Source organism: Apodemus sylvaticus, chromosome 10, assembly GCF_947179515.1.
Source record: "Apodemus sylvaticus chromosome 10, mApoSyl1.1, whole genome shotgun sequence".
In the NCBI taxonomy this organism is placed as follows: domain Eukaryota; kingdom Metazoa; phylum Chordata; class Mammalia; order Rodentia; family Muridae; genus Apodemus; species Apodemus sylvaticus.
In genome coordinates this window covers 2,089,495-2,115,302 of record NC_067481.1, presented here as the reverse complement: position 1 = coordinate 2,115,302, position 25,808 = coordinate 2,089,495, and the positions used below count along the sequence as shown (strand labels likewise).

At 51.8% G+C, this 25,808-nt stretch overlaps 2 protein-coding genes across 6 annotated transcripts in view; both read right to left on the bottom strand.

Annotated features, from left to right (window-relative positions):
* Positions 1–520: 520 nt before the first annotated feature.
* On the bottom strand, positions 521–11,087 carry Faap100 (FA core complex associated protein 100). 4 transcript variants are annotated; one of them, XM_052197597.1, is made up of 11 exons: positions 9,448–9,965; positions 9,242–9,360; positions 8,407–8,623; positions 7,665–8,145; positions 6,410–6,566; positions 5,130–5,902; positions 4,329–4,465; positions 3,364–3,480; positions 1,567–1,653; positions 1,169–1,304; positions 521–967 (listed from the first exon to the last, which is right to left on the bottom strand). In XM_052197597.1, exons 1-10 carry the CDS (start codon positions 9,610–9,612, stop codon positions 1,173–1,175), a joined length of 2,385 nt encoding a protein of 794 aa, XP_052053557.1. In that variant the 5' UTR covers positions 9,613–9,965; the 3' UTR covers positions 521–967; positions 1,169–1,172. The 4 variants fall into 4 exon arrangements, with proteins under 4 accessions (XP_052053557.1, XP_052053556.1, XP_052053555.1 ...); XM_052197596.1 differs by having other exon boundaries at positions 7,665–8,623; positions 9,876–11,087; XM_052197595.1 differs by having other exon boundaries at positions 7,665–8,623.
* A 505-nt stretch (positions 11,088–11,592) lies between these two features.
* Nploc4 (NPL4 homolog, ubiquitin recognition factor) overlaps positions 11,593–25,808 on the bottom strand; it is a 59,263-nt gene continuing 45,047 nt past the window's right edge. For both annotated transcript variants that reach the window (XM_052197599.1, XM_052197600.1), the window contains 5 exons: positions 20,457–20,528; positions 16,760–16,855; positions 15,510–15,626; positions 14,089–14,191; positions 11,593–13,439 (listed from right to left, as the gene is read on the bottom strand). In XM_052197599.1, the coding sequence (XP_052053559.1) occupies positions 13,282–13,439; positions 14,089–14,191; positions 15,510–15,626; positions 16,760–16,855; positions 20,457–20,528 (546 nt within the window). In that variant the 3' untranslated portion in view covers positions 11,593–13,281. The remainder of the gene's footprint in view (positions 13,440–14,088; positions 14,192–15,509; positions 15,627–16,759; positions 16,856–20,456; positions 20,529–25,808) is intronic.

Here is a 25,808-nt window from a genome sequence, read left to right as displayed (position 1 = left end):
GTGGGCCCTTTATGTCCCATGGGTTGACCCAGCCTCCCTAACTTGTTGAGAGCTCACTACATAAAGGAGCCTAAGGCCCCACCTGGGCAAGAGCTGTCTTGGGGACAAGTGGACAGGGCTCTTAGCAGGCCATCTGGGGCCAAGGCAAGCTGGCGACCCTGGGAATAAGTACGTTGTTACAAAAGTCAGTCTTGTAGACTCAAGGTGGTGTCTAGAGTGGGCCTATTCCACTCCTAACTGCCTCCATGGAAAACTTTGTCCTGCGGGACAGACAGACTCCCATGTGAATGCCCTGTGAGGTGAGGGTGGCAGGGGCCAGCAGCCTCAGCCTGGCCACCCTGAAGGGCAGGTCTTTGGCCCCAAATGGCCACAGTGGCCTTGGTGGAGGGTTGGTGGACACTGAGGAGTGTCCTTTGGTGGGGGGGGGAGGGGAAGCTGGGAAGGGTTGTGCCCGCAACTGCAGAGCTCAGCAGAGCACGGAGCACAACACAGGTTGTTGACGTCAGTGGACACCTGGGACTTCATGAAAAGGCAGCTTGTCAGCACAGCACCTCACAGACAGACAGACAGACAACAGGAGCAGGCCCAGAGCCCTGCAGATGCTCCCTCCCCTCCCATGGCAACGACAGCACCAGCAGCAGCAGCAGGGCCCAGCTGAAGGAGGAGGCTGGAGCATGGGCTGGAGGCTGGCGGCCTGTGAGCCCTCCCACGGTTTTTGTGCTTTGGTTGCAGTGAGCACTCTGCCACCTGGTGGTCCCAGAGAGGCAGCCAGTGCTCCCGGGGGTGTGCTGGGGCCAGCAGCAGAACAGTCCCAAACCTGTGAGTCTGAGCCCCAGAAACCCTGTGTCTCCATGGCCTGAGTTCTTGGGTGACGGTACTTCCCATCAGGGGTGCAGAGGTTCCAGTTGAGGGGTGCTGCCAGGCAAGCCCCAAGTGTGTCCCACAGTGATGTGGAGCTGGCCAGCAGCTGTCAGGGAGAAGGAAGGCACGAGGCACTAAGGCCTGGTGAGTTCAGACACGCCTGAAGCTAAGTAACCCCCACCCCCACCCCACTAATCAGGAGGCATGGCTGCCTGAGCCAGAGAACCAAAGGGTATCCTTTTCTGTTCTGGGTAAACCAGCAAGGTCAGCATCCTGGAGGACGTGTGGAGAGAGGAGCAGGCCCTACCTGGTCACAATAGGACGAGGCTAGGGTTGCGCAGCTGCTTGTAAATCTGCAGGAGCTTCTGGGCTGTGGAGCAGGAGCTCACTTCATCTTCCGTGCACAGCTGGTCACGCAGCGCCTGCACTTCACGAAGCAGTTCCTGTGGGCAGGCAGCAAGCTCAGTCCGCGCCCCACCCAGGAGCACCTTAGACTTAGAGCACTGGGTCACACAGCTTAAGTATGTAACACGTAGCCACATGGGCATGGCAGGCAAATGGAAAACAGACATGACCCTGTACATTCTGACCCATGCAGAGAATGCAGCCCCCACAGACACTGGGCAGCCCCGCGGCTGGTGCCCTCAGTACTGTCTTCCTTACATGCCATCTGGGTACTCCTCAAACCCGGGCACGGGGGCTCACCTGGTGGTTGGCGTGGATCTGTTGTAGATACTGCATGCGGAGGTCAGGCGGGCTGGAGCCTTGGGCTGCTTGCTCTGTGACCATAGTCTAGAGGACATAAGGGTGAGTGTGTGTGTGTGTGTGTGGATTTGTGTGTGTGTGCACATGCGCACACGCACACATGGTACTGGAGAGTGCTTCTCACTGTCCAGAGTAGGTGCCTGAGTGTAGAGGGTAGGGTCCTCATGCTCCTCAGAGTGTGGTGACCCCTTCTTATCGTCTCCTGGCTTTCTGCTCAGCTGACCCTGACTCCTGTGGAGAACCCACTCATGCACCCACTGGTGTTTCTCACCCTCTTTACCAGTACTTTCCTCAAAGCAGCAAGAGCTCCCACCTGACTGTAATTAAGACATTTCTGGCGTTTAAGTCAGGGCCTTAAATAGGGCAGGGTAGCCTCAAGCTTGCTATGTAGCTGAGGCTGGCCTTGAATTCCTGATTCTCCTGCCACAACCTAACAAAATCTGGGATTTGGGGATATACCACTAGAAATGACCAAAGAGCCCTTGTGTTTATTTGTTTGAGGCAGGTTCCTCTGTGTAGCCCTAGCTGTCCTTGAACTCACAGAGATCTGTGTGTCTCTACCTCCTAAGTGCTGGGATTAAAGGTGTGCACTATCATACCCGGCTTAAAAATCCTTCTGTGGCTCAGACAAGCACTGGCTGGGCCTTGGGCAGGGCTCTGATCTGACCTGCCTTTCTCATCCGCTGTGCAGGTCACTCAGTGCTGGGCATCCACTCCTGCTTCCTGAAGGCAGTCTAGCTTGCTAAATGCTATGAGGTCTGAATGGCAGGTGAGGGCCTCCTGGCCTTTTCTGATATGAGCAAAGCCTGCTGGGGAGACCTGTCTCAGCCAGATGTCCACTCAGTGTCCTGAAGGCTACCTAAGGGCACCTGTACCATGTGATTCTTTATCAAGATCAACTGTGTCCCTTTGAGATCACACATTAACTCCTAATCCCAGGTCCCTTGAATGCAGCTTTTTTGAAGTGGGGCTTTTGGGGATGACCAAGATAGTTACTAGGTTGGCCTTAATCCTATGAGGCTATGTGTTATAATAGTAACTTTGAGCAAAAGGAAACTAGTCCCTGGAGGCACTGCTGCTTTGGAGACTCCGCTGCTATTTCAAACCTTGGAGACTGGACTCCTGGACACACAAAGCCCGCAGCTGGGTTATGGGCTGGAACTCACTTCATGGAGTGACCTTCACAACTGGGAGTCATGTGCCCGGAGAACATATGGGCTGGCCTTCCAGCTCTGAAACCACTAGCACCTCCAACCTGATCCTCCATTTACAGAGTTCTCAGCTGTCGGGTCCTGATTCTTAGGGGAAGCAGCACTAGAGTTCACAGGGTCACGTTGCAAGGTGAGGTCTGTGGAGGGTCATAGCCAAGAACCAACTGCAGACCTGGCCTTGGGGCTAGGCCACACCAGGCACAAGCAGGTGACAGCTGGGCTGGAAGGCCATCTGAGGCACCAGGGGAAGCTGGGGCATGGGAACATTCAGACTTAGAAGCTCTTCATCTGAGTAGGCAGAGGCACCGTGCTCAGGAGTTTCTCCACGATGGTAACCTGTTCCCTCCTCACGGCTCAGGTACATTCGCCTGAAATCCATTCCTGGGGCTCAGACCCAGACATGACAAGCAATGACTAGAAACAGACATATGGACGCAGACATTTCTGAACCTGAGTGACATGGGGCTGACAGGACACTGCCTTCAGAGCCTCCTCCCAGAGCCCTGAGCCCCGCTGGCTGTGGTACCTGTATCCGTCTGACGATGGCATGGTGTACCCTGCACATGTTGGCCAGAGAGGAGCTCTCCACCTGGATCTCCACAGCCTGGATGGGGCCTGCAGGGCTCAAGTCAGTCACAGCTACCTGCAACATACGAGGCCTTGAGTAGCTGCAGCATGGTCTGGGCTGTTCTTCACACTTCAAAGGTGAGCAGACTAGAGTAACAATGGAGAGAAACCCGCCTGCGGTCCCCGACCGACCGAGTCAGGCTGGCTCAGTCCAATCCTGCAGGACTCACCTCATTCTGAGCCACATCAAGACCCAAGCTGTGCTTAGCCCCATGCCAGGGAGTGAGGCCTTGACACCAAGAGCTGAGCCCTGTGGGCATCGCAGCCCCTTCTGGGAGATCCTTACTGTGCTAACTATAGGCTGTGTGGCTTTATCTCCACACAGTGGCATAAGACCCAGAATGTGGGACTGCAGAAAGGTCTGGGCAACCAATGGTTTCTCCCTGTGGCTGCAAGCACAGAGGCTGTCCACCGACTGTAACTATTGCCAGCTCCTACTCTTGGCCTAGGAAGTGTCTGGTTTAGAGGCTGACCACAGCCTGGCCTGAAGAGGCCCACACCCCTTGGCAGACATGGAAAGTGTCCAAGAGTCTCTGACAGGAAGATTTAAAGGTGGTGTGTTTGTGTGTGTGTGTGTGTGAGTGAGTGATGGGCTATCTCATTTGAAGGGGGCACATTGCCCTTTGATGGTCCAACTGTTACCTGTTCCTAGCTTGGGATGGTTACTGCATTTATTGTCCATTGTGACCTTAGCAGTGCACAAGAACAGGGAACCCATGATGGAAACAGGCTGGTTCTCCCAGGGACACAATCTTGACAAGACTGATAGACCAGTTAAAGTTAAAGCAACGGCCCAGGGACACACTGAGGGCCGTGAGCCCTGAGGTCCGTCTCCCCAAGGACAGACAAGTGGCCCCTGCTTGCCTCATGGACGATGAGGTTGACATCAGTTCCATCTGGGGCTATTCCCTGGATGGAAGACAGTGCCTGGGCCCTCACAGCATCCACAGCAGCGTTTTCAGCAAGGAGCCACTGCAGGGTGGCGCTGCACAGGTGGAAACCTGCAAGAGAGGTGCCTGCTAGAGCTTGGGCGCCTGGGTGGCTTCTGCCAAATGCTCCTTCCCAGTGCCACCTAAGTGTCCCAAATGCTCAGAGCCCTTGTACAAGGAGGAAGCTAGGCAAGTTACACAAGAGGCAGGAAGGATAGGGATTGTCAGAGATCATGGACCGGAACGCAGGCAGCCCTGTGAGCCACACACAAGGTCCTAGCTGCACTGTGGTGCACAGACAAGACACGCTGCACAAGACTGCTGCAGCTCTTCCCAGGACAGACTGAAACCAGATATTCAACCCAACATCCACTGGGAGCAGGACAGAGGGGTCAGGATGACCAGGACACTTCTGCCACAGATGCAGCCCCAAACAATACAAATGACTTCACATAGTGGGAGCAAAAGCCAGGTTCAGTGCTGTAACAGAACTCAGACCAGCTATTGGTCTGGAGCCCCCAGGGGTATGAGAACTTACCAAGGTGCTCCCTGGTGACATCTGCCTCTGCTTAGATTGTGCCACCTCACACTTTTTAAGAAACACACAAAGGACCATGACAGGGGAACACGACATCAGATCCAACAGCAGTCTGGGTGTGGTGGGACTCATAAGCCACGGGGAGAGGAAGGGACACCTGACTTCCATAGCCAAAGCGAAGCCACCTGTGCCACCAACCTGAACGACCGTCCTGCAGCGCAGCTCTGAGAAGGCCTGCGGACACCCTGAGGGAGGCTGTGGATGGAGGCAGGTACTTGGCCCGCAGGGAGGCAGCACCCGTAGGCTCACTGCCAGGGGCTTGGCAGGTCTTGAGGAAAGTTTCCACGGGCTCGCAGGCAGGGCCAGGAGGCACACGGGGGGCCTGTGCAGGGTGTGAGGCCACGCCAGGGAAGCGCAGGCACTGCAGCATGTCCACTGTGCGCTTGCACAGGGGCAGGCACACGCCCTCTTGCTTAGGAAGGTTGAGAGGGAGCTTCTCCAAGTAGGGGACCTCCAGAGGGTCTGAGGGGGCCAGGGCCCCACCCACCACCTCCCTGAGGCTGTAGAAGAGCCAGCAGGACATGGTCACGGGCAGGTCGAGCACGCCACTCTCCGTAGGGCCCAGGGGCAGCGTCACCTCCCGCCGGCTGCCTGGGCCCAGTCTGTCCACAGGAATGGTGTAGGTGAAAGCGGAGCCAGCCCCATCCAGGTCCAAGGCAGAGGAGCTGGTCAGCACCTGAATGCACAAGGTCCAGCCCTGGTCCAGGCTGAAGCTGCTGCTATTCGCCAGTGTGCAGGTGGCCATCAGCATGTCTCGCAGCTCCAGGTGGCTCCAGGAGGTGGTGATGGTGCATGAGATAGGACGGTCACCCTCCTGGCTGGACAGCAAGGCACAGCTCACATTCATGGCCTCGTTGAGACTTGTGATGGCCTTGTTGCGCTGGTCAACAGCTTTCTTCAGAAAGGACACCCTGCAAAGGACAGTCATGGCACCAGGGAAAGAGATCACACAGAGGGAGCCATGTCTGCAGGCTCCCTGGGGGAAAGGGACCAGATCATGGCTCTAGCCCCAGCTCTCTGAGGGTGCAAGCAGCTCCTGGGCCCATGGAGTCCATCTCTCTGTCCCGACTGTGAGATCCTTTGGAGGATACTTTGGGTTGTTTGACCTGATCTTTAGCTGGGTGGAGATGCTGAACTGGCCTGTGACTACTGGGGATGAGCTGTCCCCACACATCACTTAACAGGTTCCCAATCGGCCCCCTTTTCCTTTGGCAACACTCCACGGTGACAGTAGATGTTAGGCCTTGTGGGAATATCCTCAAGTCACAAGGCCATACAGCCCAAAGCCATGAGGAACAAGAGGGATTAGCACTGAAGAAGACAGAGGCAGAGCCAGCCACACAGATGGTTGTTAACCAAAACCTCCCCAGACTGGTTCAGTCCTACAGGATGCTGACCCCTAAGGACCTGCAGCTCACCTCTCAGAGACATCACCGATGTCCAAGAGCAGCTCCTTAATTTTCTGGCCTGCATTTGCCATGGTCATTTTGGCAGGCACATGCGCCTCAGAGTTCAAGTCCAGACTGCAGGTGATCAGGCGTCCTTTAGAAGACAGGGCCAGGAGCTCGGTGCTACCTGATGACAGACATACAAAGGGGCAGCTGCCAAACACTCAGTGCTGTTTGCTCTAGGCTCCAAAAAGAGCTTGGCAGGGGACCAAGGCAGTCACCAAGGAAGGAAACGAGGGGAGACCTGGAAGCCCGCACCAAGGGTCTGGACAGAGAAGGGGACCTCTGATAGAGCTCTACACACGGTTTGAAGTGACTACACAAGATGCTGCACCACAGCTGTGATGCCATGGTGACAAATGGTCCACACAGATGGGACAAAGAGGGGCCAAATGAGGACGCAGTACGGTGCCCAATTATTCAAATGTGTCACAGACTTCAACGGGCCACACAGAGCAAAGCTGCTGAGCCTTCCAAAGACAAACGGCCCAGAGGCTGAGCTCTGCTCACCTCGGTGTTTAGCTTCTCTCCCATGTCCCACTACCCTGCCCCTGACAGTGGTCTGCTTGCTTCCTTACTCCCAACACATCTCTGAACAGGAACAACGAAGCAGGCACTTCAGGAGCCGGAAGTCAGTTCATAGGTACCCTGGTCTTGGGCTACGTACACCCCCTCACCTGAGGTGGTTTGGGCCCTTCCTTTGATGCATTTTGTTCTCCTGTTAAATGTTTTCTGGGGCAGGCTTTAATATACTCTTAGCTGATCTTAATGGGAAGACACTGGGGGAGGGGAGAGATGTCTTCCTCTCATGCTGGAGTCAGGCAAGCCTAGCTAAGGCTTCCTTAGAGAGCTGAGACACCCTCTGAGTGGCTCATAAGCAGGCCACACAGCAGCTAACGTGGTTCCTCGGACTCTCAGAGGATCGTGGGGGTTTGGCCTGACCCCATTTGAGAGCTGCTATGGGAGACGCTCTTAAACCAGTCCACAAGCCTACGGCTTGTGGTGCCTAGCTGAGGGGCCACAGCCCAATTCCGGGGAGGACACACATAGAGAGGTCCCTTGACCCCAAGACAGGAGTGAGTGAACTTCTGGTCTGTGATGAGCCTGATGAGGAAAGCCTGTACCTACTGGCTCAGCAAAAGTCTCAGCAAACAGAAGGGCTAGGAAGGACAGCTTAGTGAGGAGCCCGCCCCACGCCTCTGTGATGACGAATGGAAGCTCATACCTGTAGGTGCCCTTGCTGCCACACACAGAGCGAGGGCACTGCAGATGTTCAAGCTGGCTGGGCACAGCACGGAGGGCAGACCTCCTATGGCCCCATCTGGCTTCTCAGGGTTCCAAGGACTATCTTTCCGAGTCACGTCCACCACACAGAGGTCTGAGGGGGTGCTGTGGTACATGAGGCCATCCCCGCCACAGGCAGCGGCGCAGAGCACAGGCCCTGGGAGGCAATACTCACGAAGCTCTGGCACCAGGTTCCCTGACTCACTCCAGCTGGCCTTGATGGCTAGTGCCCGGCCCTGGTGACCGAGGGCCACCAGGCAGTCAGAGTGCACGTGCTCGCCAGACAGTGGTTCTCTGGCTGCTTCCTCCTCGTGTGGTTCTGCCCTCAAAGCCCCAATGAAGATCACAGGCTCCTCTAGGTGGTGGAGGATCTTGACCAGGACCTTCGGGTCACCAGGGGCTAACCCAGAAGTAACCAGGGCCTTGAGGACCACACAACAGAGCTGGCCATCAGGGAGACCGCAGAGGATCACAGGGGACTGCAGGAGGGTGGCGTCGACTCCGAAGAGCAGACCAAAGAGAGCCTCCTCCAGCATGAAGCACCCGCAGCCCCGAGGGTGGCCATGAGGTGCCCTGGAGTCTGGAGGGAAAACGCAGCACAGCACTGGCAGGAAGCAGGGGGCTGCAGGCTTCCCTGGCACCCCACCTGGTGGGGTGCAGGTTGACAACTCCACCTCACCAACCTGGCCTCCAAGCCAAGGCTCCTCCCCTGCACCGGGGCGCTCAAACAGCTGCATCTTCCACTGGGTGGGGCCCTGTGCCAGGGTGACCAGCATATCATCCAGCACAGTGAAGGCGCAGAGGGCAGCGTCAGGGAGGACGCAGGCTTCTGGGTCCACATGGACGACAGGGTAGGGGCGAGCCTCATCATCTCTGTCCTCACATGCCTGGCTCCCAGACCTTCAGGAACAATGGGTCGGCAGTCAGTGCGGGGTGGGGTAGACTCGCATCGTGTTCAACAACAACCTGACTTGCTCCGAGTAGACTAGGCGGGAAACATCACAGGCCACTCAGCAGGTCACACACACAATTGACACATGGGTCAGCCAGAGGCTTAGCTCTGCAGACAAAGCTCATGAGTGTGGAAATTATTCCCAAGGCTGCGTCTGGGCTGTGCACGACGAGGTCTTCCCACACAAGCCGACGGCCAACACGCTTTTGCTCTCACTACTTGCCAGGGACACCTCCTCCTGACACCCACTTCTAAGAGGTCTTGCCAGACGCCTGAGGGCAATGACAGTGGCACTCCTGGCTGCAGACTTCACTGCCTGAGCCTCAGCTGCTAAGAACTTCAGGGAAGCAGACACTCTACTGCCACGCCTGCACATGCACAGGTATCGGAGGGCTCCAAGTGCAGGAATGGATGGCCTAGACCGCAGTCCCCTGCCTCCTACCCCAGCTTGTTGTCAGTGGCCGTCAAAAGGACTACGACAGGGACGAACCGCGCAGGGCTCATAGGGAACGGAAGCCGGCCTCCCGGGGACCCGACAACGCGGGCGCGGGGCCACGCCCCCTCACCTGTCCAGTGAGTCCAGCGACAGGCAGTAGATGCCAGTCCGGGCACACAGGACGTAGAGTGCCCTGCGGGTGGCCAGGAGCTGCAGGTGCCATACCTGGTCGGGAAACTGGTACACCGCCTGGGCGCCAGGAGAGCGAGGTCAGGCGAGGGCACACGCGGCCCCGGCTCACCTCGGAACGGCGCCGCCCGCCCGCCCGCCGCTCACCGTCAGCAGCCCGCCCTCCTGGTCATACACATAGACGAACTCGCGTCCGGTGGACAGAAAGACCTCCGCCTCATGTCGCAGCACAAACGGCTTCCCCGCTGCTCGGCCTCCGAGCGGACAGCAGAAGTCCGACAGGTAGTGCACGCGCGAGGAAGCGCCCGCCATCCTGCGGGCGCCGGGCCAGAGCTCAGCCTGGAGGGGCGGTGCCGCCTCCAGGCTTTACGGCCGCCCACGGCGCGGCGCGGCCTCCGCCGTAAAGCGGCCGCTGCGGAGGCGTGGCCGGGGCCTGCTGCAGGGGCGGGAACGCCCTGCAAGCTCTGAGACGCAGACACCCGCGGCACAGCAAGGAGCCACTGTTTACCGCCTGAGGATGGCCAAATGATGCAGTCCTGCAAGTTCACTAGGGCCCACTGCCTCAGATCACCTACCTGTTGAGCAGAGGTAGCTCTGGTGCAAGGTTGTATGCGGCACTTGCCCTCGCACCGTTTTTGTGACAGCACAAGAGGGCACCACCCAAATAGCATGGGCTCGCTGGAGTAGGGTGGCTCAAAACGCTGTTCAGTCCCTCGATCAGGGAAAAAGGTGCTTCAGACCAGCCAGAAAGAGCCTTGTCTCCATTCAAGAAGGCAGCAGGATGTAAGTGATTTTGGAGCGGATGCTGAGTCTGAGGGAAAATTTACATTTTCTTCAATGACAGCTGTACTAGCAGCTCCTTGAGGGAGCAGGCTGAGACTCCTATTCTGGAATGAGGCTCCAAGATGAAGTACATAGCACTTTTCCAGAGCACTATCAGAAACTAGATGCCACTGCCTGTTTCTGGAGTGGCAGCTACTCAGGAGGCTGAGGCAGTAATACTTGAGTTAGGGGCCAGCCCAGGCAGCCTTGACTCTTAAAGGAACACTCATCTGAAAATCCTAGTGGACAAATCTACGAAGATGTGTGGGCCACAACCAGGCACAAAATGTCCCATGAGCTTGGAACATACTATAATCCTAGTGTAGCTGTCAAACATCCTGGGGCTGGAGAGATGGCTCAGTACTTAGGAGCACATACTAGTCTTGCAGAAGACCCATGTTTGATCCCCAGCATCCACACAGGGAAGCTCACAACCCCCAAAAGCTTCAGGGGCTTTATTGAACTATTTATGTGCTCAAAAGCACATGATAAAAAACAATAAAAGATGTGTGGTGGCACATGCCTTTAATCCCAGCACTCTGGAGACAAGCAGGTAGATCTCTGTGAGTTCAAGGCCAGCCTGATCTACGACGCTAGTTCCAGAACAGGAAAGCTTAGGAAAACAAAACAAAATGCCCTGTCTGGAACTGCACCCCGAGACCGCAAATAATTTCCTAGGCTTTATAGTTGTAGCCTGTCTGTGACTTCAGTCATGGGAATAAAGGCATGGACTACCATGCCCAGCTGTAAATTAAAAAACAAAAAAACAAAACCCACAACTTTAACCTGAGGGTGAAGCCTGGACCTATTATCATTTGAGTGGCCTTTGAAAGATCTGAGCCCAGGTCCCAGGCTGCTCTGAAGGCACCTCGGATGGACACAAGTGGGAGATGAGTTCTTCCTTTGCAGCACCAGTCTCCTTCACAGTCGGAAACATCCTCCGTTCATCTTCTGCATACCAGATTCTAACACTCAAGACTATTCCTATGTCTTACAGTCAGCACATCCATGCCACACCGTGGATACTGGTTCTGGGCACAGGAACAATGCACTAGGAGCAGGACAGTGGCTTCAGGTGCGTTTATTAGGTTCCACTGCAGGGCTGGGTTCACCCGCCAGTGCATACCTGAGCCCACAGCAGAGCTGAAGAGGAGCACCCGTGTCCCGGAGCAGGCTGGTCCGAGCAAGGTCGGGCCTAGACCCCACCTCTGAGCCTGAAGAGGGCCATGGTGGCTGCTGGGTTCACATGGGTGGGTGGGTGCGCTCATGGGCACCTCTTTTTGGGCTGTAGTGCCTGATGACAGTAGGGTAAGAGGTGGGACTAGGGCCATCTCCACGCAGGAGGAGGCAGGTGAATCGCCCAGGTCTGAACCTTCTGTAGGGCTCACCCCAACCTGGTAGCTTTAGCTTTTTTAGCTCTTTGGACAATAAAATAAAGTGCATTACTGAACAAAGAGTAACTCAAAACCATAAGCAGAGAAATCACAAAAATTTCTTTTGCTAAAAGTCAGAGAAAACGAGAATTACGTGGATGCGAGAACATGAGAACGTAATTAACTTTGTAGACAAAGATGAATGGGGGAAAAGCAGTGGCAAACGGGTCTCCAGAGTCTGTGCTGCCCAGCACCTGCCCAGCATGAGTCAGAATGGTGCTAGTGTGATTGGCATCAGAAACACAGCTAAGTCGCAGACACAGAGATGGCAGGACATCCAGTCTATCAGACTTAGGGACCAGAAAACAAAACCAAACCAAAACAAAACAAAAAACCCCACCAGCACTGTAAAGCCCTGGCCAGGGACCCGCCAGGAGGGAGGTTGGCCAGCCCTCAGCACTTCCTCTCTCCACTGCTTGTCTTGTCCAGGATGACCCTGTCAATACCAAACCAAGCCCAATGGCCCCACAGTCCCAGGGCTTCAGTTCAGGTCTCTGCCAGGTGAGACCGACGTAGCCGGCCAGGCCTGCCACGATAACCTAGCAACAAGTGTTCTGTCCACAGGGCCAAAGATGCGGAAGCAAGCATGGCTACATTCTACTAAAGCGACACACGACTCCCAGCAGTCCACAGTTGGCATGGCCTTTCCCAGGGTGAAGGACAGCTGACGTAGCTCTCATTAAGGCAACGAGGCATCGAGATATCCGTATCTTACCTGGGTAAGGGCTGTCATAACACAGCCACACAGGACCCTCAGAGACTGTTTCTATTTGCCTCACAGTGGTCACATGGGCACCTCTTCTAGGTTTCTCAACTGCCACAGCACTGTGCAAGAAGGCTATAGTGTAGGGAGTTGTTGGTAAAGGAGCAGTGCTAGGAGGGGGGCCAGAACTCCGGGGCTGCCCACAGACTTGAAGGGCTGTCAGGCCAGAGCCACTGCTGCTCTGAGGAACCCATGCTACCGACTGCCACTGTCTGCAGCGTGGCAGCTAAGTCTCAGGCACTGAGGTTTGCTTCAGAGGAGAAATGATGGTGGCCGCCTGCCCAATAAACCACCCAGGAGTAGCTGCACTGAAGGAGGAAAGAGCAGAGTTAAATCTTTCACTCCCATCTGTGCAGTTTTATCTTTAAAAAACAATAAATAAAAGTTTCCTGGGTGGGAATTGCTGCTGCTATCTGCAGATTTCAGGCAAGTAAAGGGCAGGGACCTATTACACGGCATGTCAGACCACGGCTACCATGCCCTAGCCACACATGCTCCCAAAGGAGGGACACAGCCCCACAGCCAGGGGACAGAGACAGCCAAGGACATCCATCAAATACAGGGTGAAAAGGTGGGAAAGCAGAAAACAAAAATTGTAAAGGAAGGAAAGATAGCTGGGTGACAGCAGCACCCTCTCTGTGTACCCCAATTTCAGGTGATTGGTTGGAGGTGTTCAGTCCCTCCAATCCAGTGGGGTGCTATTAAGAAGTGAGGCAAGTGGGGTGCTCTTGGGCAGGTCTGCTCTGCCTTTCCAGTTGGGAGGCTCTGTTGAACCCAGCACAGCGGCCGGGGTTCTTTCTCTTCAGGTTCTGCACTGAGACACTGCAGTATATCTGGAACAGCAGGGTAGCTGGCTCCACTCTTTCAGGGCGGTGGGCTTCAGGCCTTATAGGGAACATGTGGCGCTCCAGACTTCAGAGAGGGCTGGGCTGGCCCAGTCCCATGCAGCAGAGGCCCAGAGCCCTAGGTCCGGGGGAGGCTGCACATCTCGCAGTGGCCTGTGCCAGGTTGGTTCATGAAGGTGCAGTGCTGACAGGCCCACATGGCAGAGGTAGCAGCACGCGCAGAACCCCCGACTGCACCAAACTCATGGAGGCCTGGGAGCTGCACACCAACGGTGCCTGTAGGGTAAAGTGAGAACACGTCATGTCTGCACATCTCCTGAGAACCACGCGGTAGGGGCAGGGTGGCTCAGGAGCCCCTACTGCTTAAGCCCAAACTGTCAGCACACCAACTGTTCTGGCCCCAGTCAGCAACACCTCCCTACCTGCACTTGAAGCTGCTCCCCTGTTGCTAGGTATTTTTGGGAGAACCATCACACCCTGCAGTGAGCATCTGCGTAGATTCACTTTCACATAAACTCTGTGGGCTTTCTGTCTATCTTCCTTTGCCCCGGGAAAGGTTCAACAGTGAGACTGCTACATGCCAGTCCAAATACCTGCCGTGCAGTCTCCTAAGAAAGTCACACACACTCCCAAGTGGAGTTCAAGTCCAACCTGCCCTATATTCTCCACAGTGCCTGATACTGTCAAGTTTGTTTGGTTCTTCATTTTAGTACTATGATGAGTACATTTGAAGAATGACAATATATTCCTACAACTTCTTTTGCAAACGTTAACAAGTCCAGCCATAGCGGCCACCTATGTCTGTCCCTTTGCCAAGCACTCCAAAGAGGCACCTGGGTCAGACAGAGGCCCGGTGTATAAATTCAGAGCTCATGGTCTATGTTTTGACCATGACCCTTGGTGGAAGAGAATAGAGAACACTCACTGCATAGCTGTTCGATGGTGGCCCACTGTTCAGACTTTTTCCATGTCTGTGCTAGCTCCTCATTTCTGGTCCTCACGGCTTCTAGCAGCAGGCTGATACTGTCCTGCAAGAAGCCACAAGGAGGGTTGCATTTTGCTCTGGTTGAGGGAAAAACACACTATTTTTTTCCTCTTAACATCAATAACATCTTTCAAAGAAAATTGAAAAAGAATCTCAGAAGCTGTCACTGCAAAATTCATGATGCATTAGACCTGTCACCTTGGATTCAGATGGCACAGGGCTGACCTTGAATCCAGAAGGCTGACCCCAACCAGAAAAGCCAGAGCTCCCCCATGTGGAGCGGCATATTGGGGAGTACACATGTCCTCCATGCCCAGAGTCCCCCATGTGGATCGTCATACTGGGGAGTACACACTTCCTCCATGCCCAGCTGGTGTGTATATACTATTATATACGCACTCTCAGCAAGATGAAAGGACAATCACAAGCTGCTAGATACACACATCCTGGGAAGGACAGTTCTATTAGTCACCCTTAAGGAATCCGAGGTGGAGTTAAGAGTTCAGATGACTTGTTCCTATCTCCTTTGCATTTCTATGGATCTCAAGCAAACAAAGGCCAGGGAAACAGGACTCTCAGGCTGTGAATGCCCAGGGCATGCACACAGGCTTCCCAATGGGACCTGCTGTCCTGCTCTGTTCAGAGAGCACCTACCATCTGCAAAACACTCACAGTCGCACTCCCTTGTGGTGTGTCTTTAAATGCCAAGTGTGCAATGGTGTGTGCAGAACCTGCAAGCTGGTAAAACCTCCTGGGCTCAGGCCATTAACAGTACTGGTTCATAAGGTGAGGGGGTGACAGGAAACTGCAGAGACACTGGCTCTGAGGACAGTACCAGGTCATAAGGTGAGGGGTGTGCAGAGACATTGGCTCTGTGCAACAGGACGGTCTCACCTGTGGGATCCCCCAGGGCTTCAGGCTACACAGAGGACATAGCTCATTCCCCTCTGCTCTCCAGGTGATTCTCAATAACCAGACTGTCCTTCATCATGAAGGCTAAAGGTCAAATATCTCCATCAACAGTAAATAAAGGTCCCCAGTGAAGTGCTGCGGCCTGCACATTCACACACTCTCTTTCTCCCTTTCTCCCTCCCTCCCCCTCTCCCTCTTGGTTTTTTGAGACAGGGTTTCTCTGTCTGAGTCCTGGCTGTCCTGGAACTCACTCTGTAGACCAGGCTGGCCTTGAACTCAGAAATCCGCCTGCCTCTGCCTCCCAAGTGCTGGGATTACAGGCGTGCACCACCATGCCCAACCCGCACATTCTCACATGTTGGGCACGGACAGGGTGACTCTCTTGACACTAAGCTCCACACCAGTCCTTGGGATCTGAGGAAAGAGCAGGAGGGGAGCAGAGCTGATACCTGCAGCGGCATGACTTCATTGGTGACCAGAAACAGCAGGAGATGGAAGTCGGAGATGGTATCCAAGAACACGGATGAGGTATTCTGGGACAAGTAGGTTGCCAAACTATGGAAGTCCTAAGGAATGAGTCAAAAGGAAGGAAGTTTATCACAAATCCCTAGCATTAAACAAATCCCTAGCATAAATAAAAGAGTGCTGCCTCCTACTAAACAAACACATAGCAGACAACGCAGATATGCTCTCCTGCTTCAATACCCACCAGGGAACTGCAGAGGAGGTGCAGGGAGCTACGGGCTAACGGGACTTTCCCACCCAGGGGAGACCTAAGCACAACTGACCCAGGTATGTAAGCGGGTTCAGATCCAAGACATGGCTCAGGGAAACAGAAATCAGCCCTTATCTACCCTGGCTGTCTATACCAGGCTGGCCTTGAAATCAGAGAGATGCCTGCCTCTGCCTCCTGAGAGCTTAAAGATATGCACCGTGACACCTGGCAAGGGCAGCTTTTAAACAACCAGACACATTCAAGAGGACCACCATGGGCATCAAAGGTCTGCCAAGTGACTGGCACCTTCCTGCCCCCTCAATCTTCTAACGTCTCTGGATAGACAGGCTGTGAGGACAACCACAACAGAAATACTACAGCTGCTCCTCAGCAATCATACCCTGAAATATTGGCACCAGGCAATCCCCAAAACAAGTAAGTACATACACTGTCTGTACTAGGCAGTAATGGGAAGTCTGGTCTGGTTAGATTTGAGGTTAACGCAAAGGATGGGATAGGCGATACGAACAACAGAGCCCACTAACACCATATGCCAGGCACATGGGGCCCAGAAAAGCTCATGGACCCTACAAGCCCAAGAGACAGCAAGGTCTCCTCAGGAAGACCAACAGGATCTAGGAGCGTCTGCATCGATACTGCATGAAAAATTAACATGCACATCAGAGAAAGCTTGGTAGACAACAAAAAGTGATAAATATTAGAAAATCAAGAAGCCAAGTAAGGATGGATTTCTGACAAGCCTGGCCCATGGGCTCCAGAGGATTTAAGCACAGTTATCTACTGCGTAGTAAAAAGTGGCATCTAAGTGATGGACCATACCCAGAACAGGACCTAAGGGGACTTGTCAGACAAAGAATCAATGGAGTGTGAAAATGGCATTTTTTTTTTTTTTTGAAAATCAGACCAATGCTAGATAAAAATTAGAACTTCCTTTAAATTCTGTCTCTAAGACAAAGAGCTTACCTGTGTTTCACCCAGTACATCCCGGTTTTCAATAGGAAACGGATTTTGAGAAATAGAAAAAGTGTAAACTGGATCCTTGGGGAAGGTGGTTGTGATCTAAAGAACAACAACAAAAAAACCAGACTGTAACACTGTGCCAGAACAGGATGTACACTCCTGGCTATGCAAGAGTCTAGGCACCCAACCAGGGCCTATGAGCTGTATTGAAGGAGACTGTGTCATCCTCAAATAACAACCCTCAGACCCTAGGAACATAAAGAGGTGTGTGTGTGTGTGTGTGTGTATGTGTATGTGTGTATGTATTTATGTATGTGTGTTTCTTGAGGTAGGGTCTCTCTGTGTAGTCATGGCTGTTCTGGAACTCAACTCTATAGATCAGGCTGGCCTTGAACTCACAGATCTGCCTGTCTCTCCCTCCCTCCCAAGTGCACAGACTAAAGGTATGCACAACCACTGCCCAGTAAGAATGTGTGCATCTTACTGGGCTCACATGTGAGCAGCTCCTGGCTGTTCCGCGGCTGCATGACACCTAACTGCAGCACTCTAGATGTATATGATTAGTTCATCCTTGTCAAATCAGGGAACCACAGAAAGGAATGGAACACCAAAAAGCAATAAGCAAATTAAAGGCATAAAATTCCCAATACTGTGTGCTTGGAGGCAAGTGTGGACTCAGCCACTATGGACCTGAGAAATACCCATGAACTCCAAGAATCTCTCAGAGACCACTCCATGAGACCCCCAGTTTTGCAGGTAGGGCAGTTGTTTTCCTCCAAGGTGAGTGAACCAAAGTCAAGACTCTCCCAAAGGTGAGCAAATCTTTCCTTTGACTCCAGCATGCTTTAGTTAATGGCTGAGGGCATTTTAAATCTAAAACATAATCAATTGAAGCCTCGGGGTAACTGGTGAATGTGCAGGAACCAATATAAACACAGATTGTATTCCTGTTGGCAAAGGCCTCTTCCCTACAAAAGTGCAAGTTACCAACACTTCCATCTGACATACTTCTCTCTGCATGTGACATTAGCATCATCAGGTCATACCCCTTCTAGATATAGAGGGACTATTTCTGACTCCTGTGGGACTATTTCTAAAAGAATGAAAATATTGCTCTGGTCGCTGTGATCTGTTTTCTACATCAGCAAAGGCAGCAGGCTATTTCTGGATTCAGCTCTGCCAATGTCAGCACTCTCTAAGGACAAGTTGAACTATCAGATGCATCAGAGATACATGGCCCTTCACAGAAAAGTATCTGCAGCAGTGAGGCCAAGGATGTGGACTTGTGCCATGTAAGAAACATGACTGGAGTGTCTCCCACATGAGGCACTGAGTATGGCACTGACATCACATTTCCAGCCACGTTTGAACACTAAACAGGGAGTATAACTACGCTGTGAGCAAAATCCTGGTGATACTCAGGTCTCTTCTTTTGGGAAGTCAAAAACAGGAGTAGAAGGATAACTATAGAATAATTACTAGTATTTCCCACTAATCCAGAGTTATTATGGTACACACCTGTAGTGCAGTTACTCAAGCAAGAGGCCAAAGCAGGAGATCCTCATTTTGAGGGCTGCTGGGCAACTAAGGGAGAGCCTACCTCAAAATAATGAAAACTCAAACAGAAATGATCGGGTGTAACACTGTGCCTGCCCCAGAAGTGCAAGCTGTGCATTCAGCCTCTAGGGGGGAGGGCATTCCCTCTAAGGGGGAGGGCATTCCCTCTAAGGGGGAGGGCATTCCCTCTAAGGGGGAGGGTACTCTTTAACCCTGAAAGCGGCCCAGAGAGAGCACAAGCAAAGCCTGTGAGGCTTCAGAGGATCAGTGAAGTGACTCAGTTCCCCACATGTGCTTCTGGCTGCCTCACCATGCTCACACTGTCCTGGGTTCACACTTTCACCACGTGGAACAGCCATCGGGGGCTTGGGGATGACTCAGCATGAAAGAACTGCTGTGTTAAAGCTTCTCTCTCTCTCTCTCTCTCTCTCTCTCTCTCTCTCTCTCTCTCTCTCTCTCTCTCTCTCTCTCTCTCTCTCTCTCCCCTCTCTCTCTCCCCTCTCTCTCTCCCCTCTCCTCTCCTCCCCTCTCCTCTCCTCCCCTCCCCTCCCCTTCTCTCTCTCTCTCTCTCTCTCTCTCTCTCTCTCTCTCTCTCTCTCTCGAATTTGTTTTTTTTTCCAGACAGAGTTTCTCTGTATAGCCCTGGCTGTCCTGGAACTTACTTTGTAGACCAGGCTGGCCTTGAACTCAGAAATCCGCCTGCCTCTACCTCCCAAGTGCTGGGATTACAGGCGTGTGCCATCACAAGCTACCCTACTCTCAAATTTAAGAGCAACAGATATTTCTTTAATCCCAGAATTAAGGAGGCAGAAACAGGCAGATCTCTATAAATTTGAGACAAGTCAGGGCTACATACCTAAGATCCTGTCTCAAAAACAAAATAATAGCCCCCTCCAAACAACAAATAAGAAAATGAAAACAACAAAAACCCAGTAGTATGGTGGAGATTGGGGCTCACACCTCTAATTGAAGCTCTGAAGAGGCAAAGACCAGATTACAAGTTTGAGGCCAGTGAGGGCTACACAGCCTGACCTGTCTAAAAAGAGGGGTTGGGGGAAGGAGAGGCAGACAGCCCTAATCCAGATCTATACTACCTCTGGCAGCAGAGCCAGAGCTAAACAGCACTCTTTGGACCCCGATCCAAGGCTCTCCTATCCTCCTATCACAGAAACAGAGAATGTGGGTGCTACAGTAAGAATGCTCTCCTGTGAGCCGGTGCTGCTGAGGGCATGGGGAGCTGCGAGGGGCAGAGGGAAGCTCAGGAGGCTGACTCTGAAGCACGCCAGCGCATCCATCAACGCTTTTATCCCAACCACACCCCAGCTAGTACAGTAGCAGACGCCTTTCTGCCCTAGGTAGTAAGTGTGTTCTCAGGAACTGTCACTGAAATGGAGCTTCAGGGCACTAAGCTCAGGGGGACACACTTTTCCAAATGCAGTAATATTTTATTGCCTGAATCATATACCCATCCTAAATCCAAATGCACCTACATAGATATTCTGGCACAGCACCAATGTAGAAAACGAGCCACCTCCAACCCTCTGGACAGAACCCTGGCAGGCAGTGATACTCCAGCTGCTATCAAGTCACCAGGCCCTATCCTGGAGTACTCACTGCCCTGTGGCCAATGTTGTGGCTGTGTCTCTGTGACCATGAAACTTCTCTAGACATTCTGAGTAGACACAGCACAGCCAGCTCTTCTTACCTCCTAGAGCTCTGTCCAGAACAACACTGGCCCTCCCTCCTCAGAGACACTGTGTTACAGATGTGTCCCAGGAGACTCCTGATGAGTGGCCCCCAAGAGTATTACTGCTATGCCAGGCCGGGCAGCATCTGGACCCCCTGGGCAGTGGGCAGCTAGAGACCCGTGGGGCTCAGCCCCATGACTGAGGCCATAGGGTGGAACTGGAGATAAGTGTCTTTTGCTTGTACTTTAGCATGAGAAAAGTTAATTCCTAGGTTGTTTAAACTGTGAAGTTTCTGGAAACTTGGGACTTGATAATGGAGAAACAATCCTTGCAGCAGCGAGTGACTCGAACCTCCCCCTCTGGCTTCCTTCCTCAAGTGGCGATCATCTAGGCGTCCTGACCTTCTCGGGGACTATGGAACCAGCCTGTGAGTTGGAATACAAAGGACTACTTACATCTATGATGAGATACTCCACGGGCAGGGGCCGGGCCAGCTGGGTGATCTCATTGCCAAACTTGTCTATGTCCTGAAACAAGCAAACGAAAGTCAACATGTGACAAGGGGAAGCAACAGTGTGCTTTCCACACCAGTTTCTACTTTATAATAATAATAATAATAATAATAATAATAATAATAAAAATGTTATTATTATTATTATTACTTTATTTTTTTTTCTTTTTCTTGTTTTGGTTTTTTGGGTTTTTTGTTTTGTTTTTTTGAGACAGGGTTTCTCTGTGTAGCCCTGGCTGTCCTGGAATTCACTCTGTAGACCAGGCTGGCCTCAAACTCAGAAATCTACCTGCCTCTGCCTCCCAGAGTGCTGGGATTACAGGCGTGTGCCACCACCGCCGGCTTTTATTATTTTTCAAAACAGCATATCGGGAACTTACTATGTGGATCATGTTGGCATTTTACTTGTGGCAACCTGACTCTCTATCTTGCCAGGGCTGGAATTACAGCTGCAAATCTCTATGCCCGCTTTTCTAAAATCCTGTAATTTGGCCAGGTGTGATGGCACATGCCTTTAAATGCAGCACTTGGTATGCCAGGTAAGAGGATCTCAGAGTTCGAGGCCACCTTGGTCTACATTAGTGAGGTCCAAGAATATATAAAGACCTGTCTCCAAACAAAATGCACATATTTTTGAAATTATTTCCCTGCGTTGTTTTTTAGAACTCTATATTATGGCCTTGACCTTAGAGAACAGCATGTCCTGTCTGTTCCTGGGGGTACTGAAGGGGGACACAGGAGGCACCCTAGCCTACCATAACCTGGTACCACAGATGGCTGAAAACAGCCTGCAGGTTCTCCCAGTCACTCAAAGGCTCTTTCTTGAAAACTCTTACACCTCTGATGACTGGACTTTATAAAAACTTAGTACATACACAAAATAAAGACATGTACAAAAAAGTGTATACACACACACACACACAGACACACACAACCTCACATACTGCCAATATGTCAAATTCTAAACTTGCTTTGCTTTGTCAGATGCACAAAACATAACGTTTAATTATGGGTAAAAATGGCCAACATATGTTCATTAATCATAAAATGACAATTAGGTGTGATTTATGTCAAACATGCTGAGCTCAAACAGGGCTCTAGAAATAAATTCCTAAGAACTGATACTCTTTCTTTATTAAAAGATCTTTCTTTATTAAAGGAGTCATATTTTCTGTCTAAATCATCACTTAACATCACTCACTGTGCTGTATAATGTTGATAATTTCTAATTATAGGTCCTTACATAAAAGCTTGTTTTTCCAAGCCCTCAGACCCCAACTGTTTGCCGACCACATGCTCCCAAGGCTGCCATACGGCCACCCCACACACCCACACCTTTCAGGGGCCTCAGAGAGCTAAGCTATCTTTTCAGACAATCATAGCTGTTCCCAAGTGAAGCTGGCCTCAAACTAGTCTTGTTTCCTACAGAGCTTTCAACAGAGACTTGCCCTCCGCCCTACCAAGAGAGCATACACACACACACACACACACACACACACACACACACACACGCCTGTATCAATCCATGCTGCTCCTATGTGACAAGTGTGAGTTTAGTTCCTTCTTCACGTCAAACAAGGAGATATCCTGCTCCTCAATACCTACTAGGTTCTGCCTACTTCCTGTGAGGGTCATGGCCTTCTAATCACCTGGGAAAGGGTCACACGTTTTTCCCTACACATGAGGTCACAAGGTCAGGATAGCCTCCATGTTCTGTGCTTCTGCTATGTCTGACAATGGTCCCAAAGATGTGGGCCTACTGAGGGGGGAGGGTCTTGGGCCTCTGAAGAGACAGTTTCTTGATGGAAACAGGGAAGGAGGCAGGAATCAAACCCAATCAAACTAAATCACCATTTCCAAAAATACATGCTTGCCCCTACAAGAAATAACCTGCAACAACTCACACATAATTAGCCCATCTGGAGTTCATCTTCAAATCTAATTAAGCTCTAATATGCAGAAACATTCTTCCAGCACCTGTTCACTTTAATCTTCCCCTCCAGGGAATGTTCTTGTTAAAACCCCCACCCTTTCTTTGTGTTGTGCTGTTCTCTTTCAAACTTAACTACCCAACTGTACCTTTTCGGCTCACCACAAAAATAAAGGTGTTGTAGCTCCCATTTTTCCCTAGGGGACAAGGTAACTTGTATCTCCACCACCCCCACCCCCAAACCGTGCCTGCACTCAAATGCGGCTGCCCACCAGTCCCTAGCCCTGCACACAATTTTAAAGGCAATTACTTTTTATGGGCCTTAGCAAATGTCAGACAGAATACACTAGAAGGAAGACATCTGAATTCTAAGTTTGACAGCTGACAAAGTGTCAGCAGTTTTATCTACATCTGGAGGAGACCTGGGGGAGTGAGAAATCATAGTCTCCAACGCCTCCCTGCCTACTGCAGTCCATGTCTGCAAGCCCTGGTGTTATGGTGCCATGTTCTTGACACCAAAAACAAACATAGATGCTGATATCTTTGTTATCCGGCCAACACAGGCTTTGGCTTGGTGAATGACTCACTGACCAGCTGGTGTCACCCTGCATCAGATGGATCAATGAACCCCTAGCCTGTTGCTGCTCCAGTAACTGGTAGGACAGGTAACAAGCAGCACTTATTTGAGATGCACTCATCTGAGACGCACTCAGAGCACAAGAGCTTGTGGGACAGGGAGATCCGCTCACAGCACACCTGCAGGGTGCCCGCCAGAGACAACCGAAGCAACATGGTGCTTCTCAGGCACCGCCTGGTTGGGTTCTGCATGTCCTGGTCTCTGCACTGTCACAAACACTGTCCTTGTCCCCAGTGCATGAGAAATGATAGGCTGCTGTGACTGATTAGCCCAGTAAGTAGCAGATAGAAGAGCAAGTGTGTAACAGTGAGGAAAATCAGGGAGAACACAGGACTCATTTAATATATGGTAGCATTTAACAAATTAATACTGAAAACTTCATCTCAAGACTTAAGCAGTAGTTAGTGTGCATGAGGAACTAATCATAAGAGGCCTGTGAGTTCCACAGCAGCATCCACTGTGCCGACAGTACAGCACCCAGGTGCAGGTGGACCGCATGGATGTTAGGCAGTGCGCTCTTCCCTGCCCTTTGGAAGGAAGCCGCTTGTCAGCACAGCTCACAGCATCACTCCTTCCAGACAGTGCCACCTTTGGGCCTTCACAAGCAGCACTGGCCGGGCAGTGTCCACAGACTTGCCCAATATGCTCCTTTGGTTTTCTTCTGACAATCTCAGCGTCTCTCACATATGTCTGGGAACTATAATCTGTACTTCCTATGCAGACACATTTGAGCTTGGCATTATTCGTTCTTCTCTCTTGCCTAAGCTTTTCTCAGCCTCACTGACAGCAGACAACTGGCTACTATGCCAGTCCAGAGCAGCTTCAAAAATCACTGTCAGTTGGGCAGGGCAGGGCAGTGCACAGCCATCTACCACTCAGGAGGCTGAGGCAAGAGGAACCAAAGTTTCTGGTTATACAGAAATACCATGTCTGCAAAAATAGGAGGTGCAAATGTTGCTGTCTGGTCTTACTGTCCTTCCACACAGACCCAGTACACTATTCCAGAAAACCCATGCTCACCAAAAGGCTGCGTTGTTCCTGCTCTTCACGGGTCTCTTAAATGCATCTGAATTACTTTGGAAAGTTTGGTGCTATCTGCATCATCTACTAAGCTCCTTAACTGCACAGTGGACCAAAGGATAGACCTTCTACAACAGAGACCTCTTCCTCAACCGTACTGTCACAGCCTATCCAGTGCAGCTTGTAAACTGGACAGGGGTCCTGTCCCACTACTCTGCTCTGGCCCTCCTCATTAAGACCTCTAGAATACGAACCTTGCTTGCTAAGCCTCCTCTTCTAAATGATATCTCATAGGAATGTCCCAAACCACCTTCCACATCAGGTGTGCTGGACATGCCCACCAACAATCATACTGAAAAGACTGACTCTGATGCAAATACTATCCCCCCGAGAAGTGAGCCTGCTTGGCTTAGCTCACCTCACGATCTTTCTAGTCTCAGCTCTGACGTGCCTGCCTGCCCTTCAAGGACCATCACCCAACTCTGAAAGCAAAAGAGTCACATTATGATTACTTGCTGATGGCTTCAGGCCCAAGTGCTCAGCAAACAGTCTCTGTAAGGAGAAGGGCAGCCTGGCTGTGCTTACAGTGGTGATGTGAGTGCATGGGGCAAAGGAACTGAAGGAACATATGACGGGAGCTGCACATTTAATATTTCTGGTTTTCTAGGAAGCAGACTGTATATTTATTTTAGTGAAATGTCCCGTATGTTAACTTAGGACAGTCTCGCGCTGCCTGAGGCACACGACCCAGAAAGGTTATGACCAGGAGGACCCTGTGGCCTGCTCCTCGACCAGCCTTGGTACATCCTGCAGAGATGGCAGGTCCACAGTCTCCATCTCTGCCCTGCCGCCCTGTGACTGGTGCCCTCTACCCTCACACCTCCAGCCGTGTATGAACAACATTTTGAGGCCGTTTTGCACATGGCCACTCTCAGATGCTTTTACTTTGGATCACAGCTGCTTGAAAGACACAACCTCGGGGATGGAAAGAAGGTTCATTGATGAAGAGTCCTGGCTCTTCTAGGGGACCCGGGCTCAATTCCCAGCATCTATATAACAGTTCACTATCTGTAACCCCAGTTCCAGGGGATCTGACATCCTCATACAGACATACACACAGGCAAAACACTGATGCACATTAAATAAAAGAACAAATAAACAAATCTTAAAAAAAAAAAAAAAAAAAAAAAAAAAAAAAAGAGCACAGCCTTAGCTCCAGCTTGTTCCTGCGCAGGCCCATGGCCTCCTGCTGGTGGTAGTGATGCACATCTCTCTAGATTCTTCAGCCTTCCCTCAAGCTTCCTAGACACCTGAGCTCTCTCTCTGCTCCTGGCTCCCTGGTAGCTGGGATTTTTGTTGCTTTTTTTGTCTCTGACAAAAGCCCAGTCTTGATTCTTTCTCTCTGTCCACAGTGTCTAGACAAATGGCCTTGGGCCACTTGACACTGTTCCTCCAATGTTGGGTCTTAAACCTTACTCTTGGACGGTGGCGGTGGCCCACGCCTGTAATCCCAGCACTCTGGGAGGCAAAGGCAGGCGGATTTCTGAGTTTGAGGCCAGCCTGGTCTACAGAGTGAGTTCCAGGACAGCCAGGGCTATACAGAGAAACCCTGTCTCAAAAAACCAAATCCAAAAAACCAAAACGAAACAAAAAGCAACAACCACAGCAGGTTGGACGCAGGCACCCAGCAGTTGAGCCAAGAAGGCAGG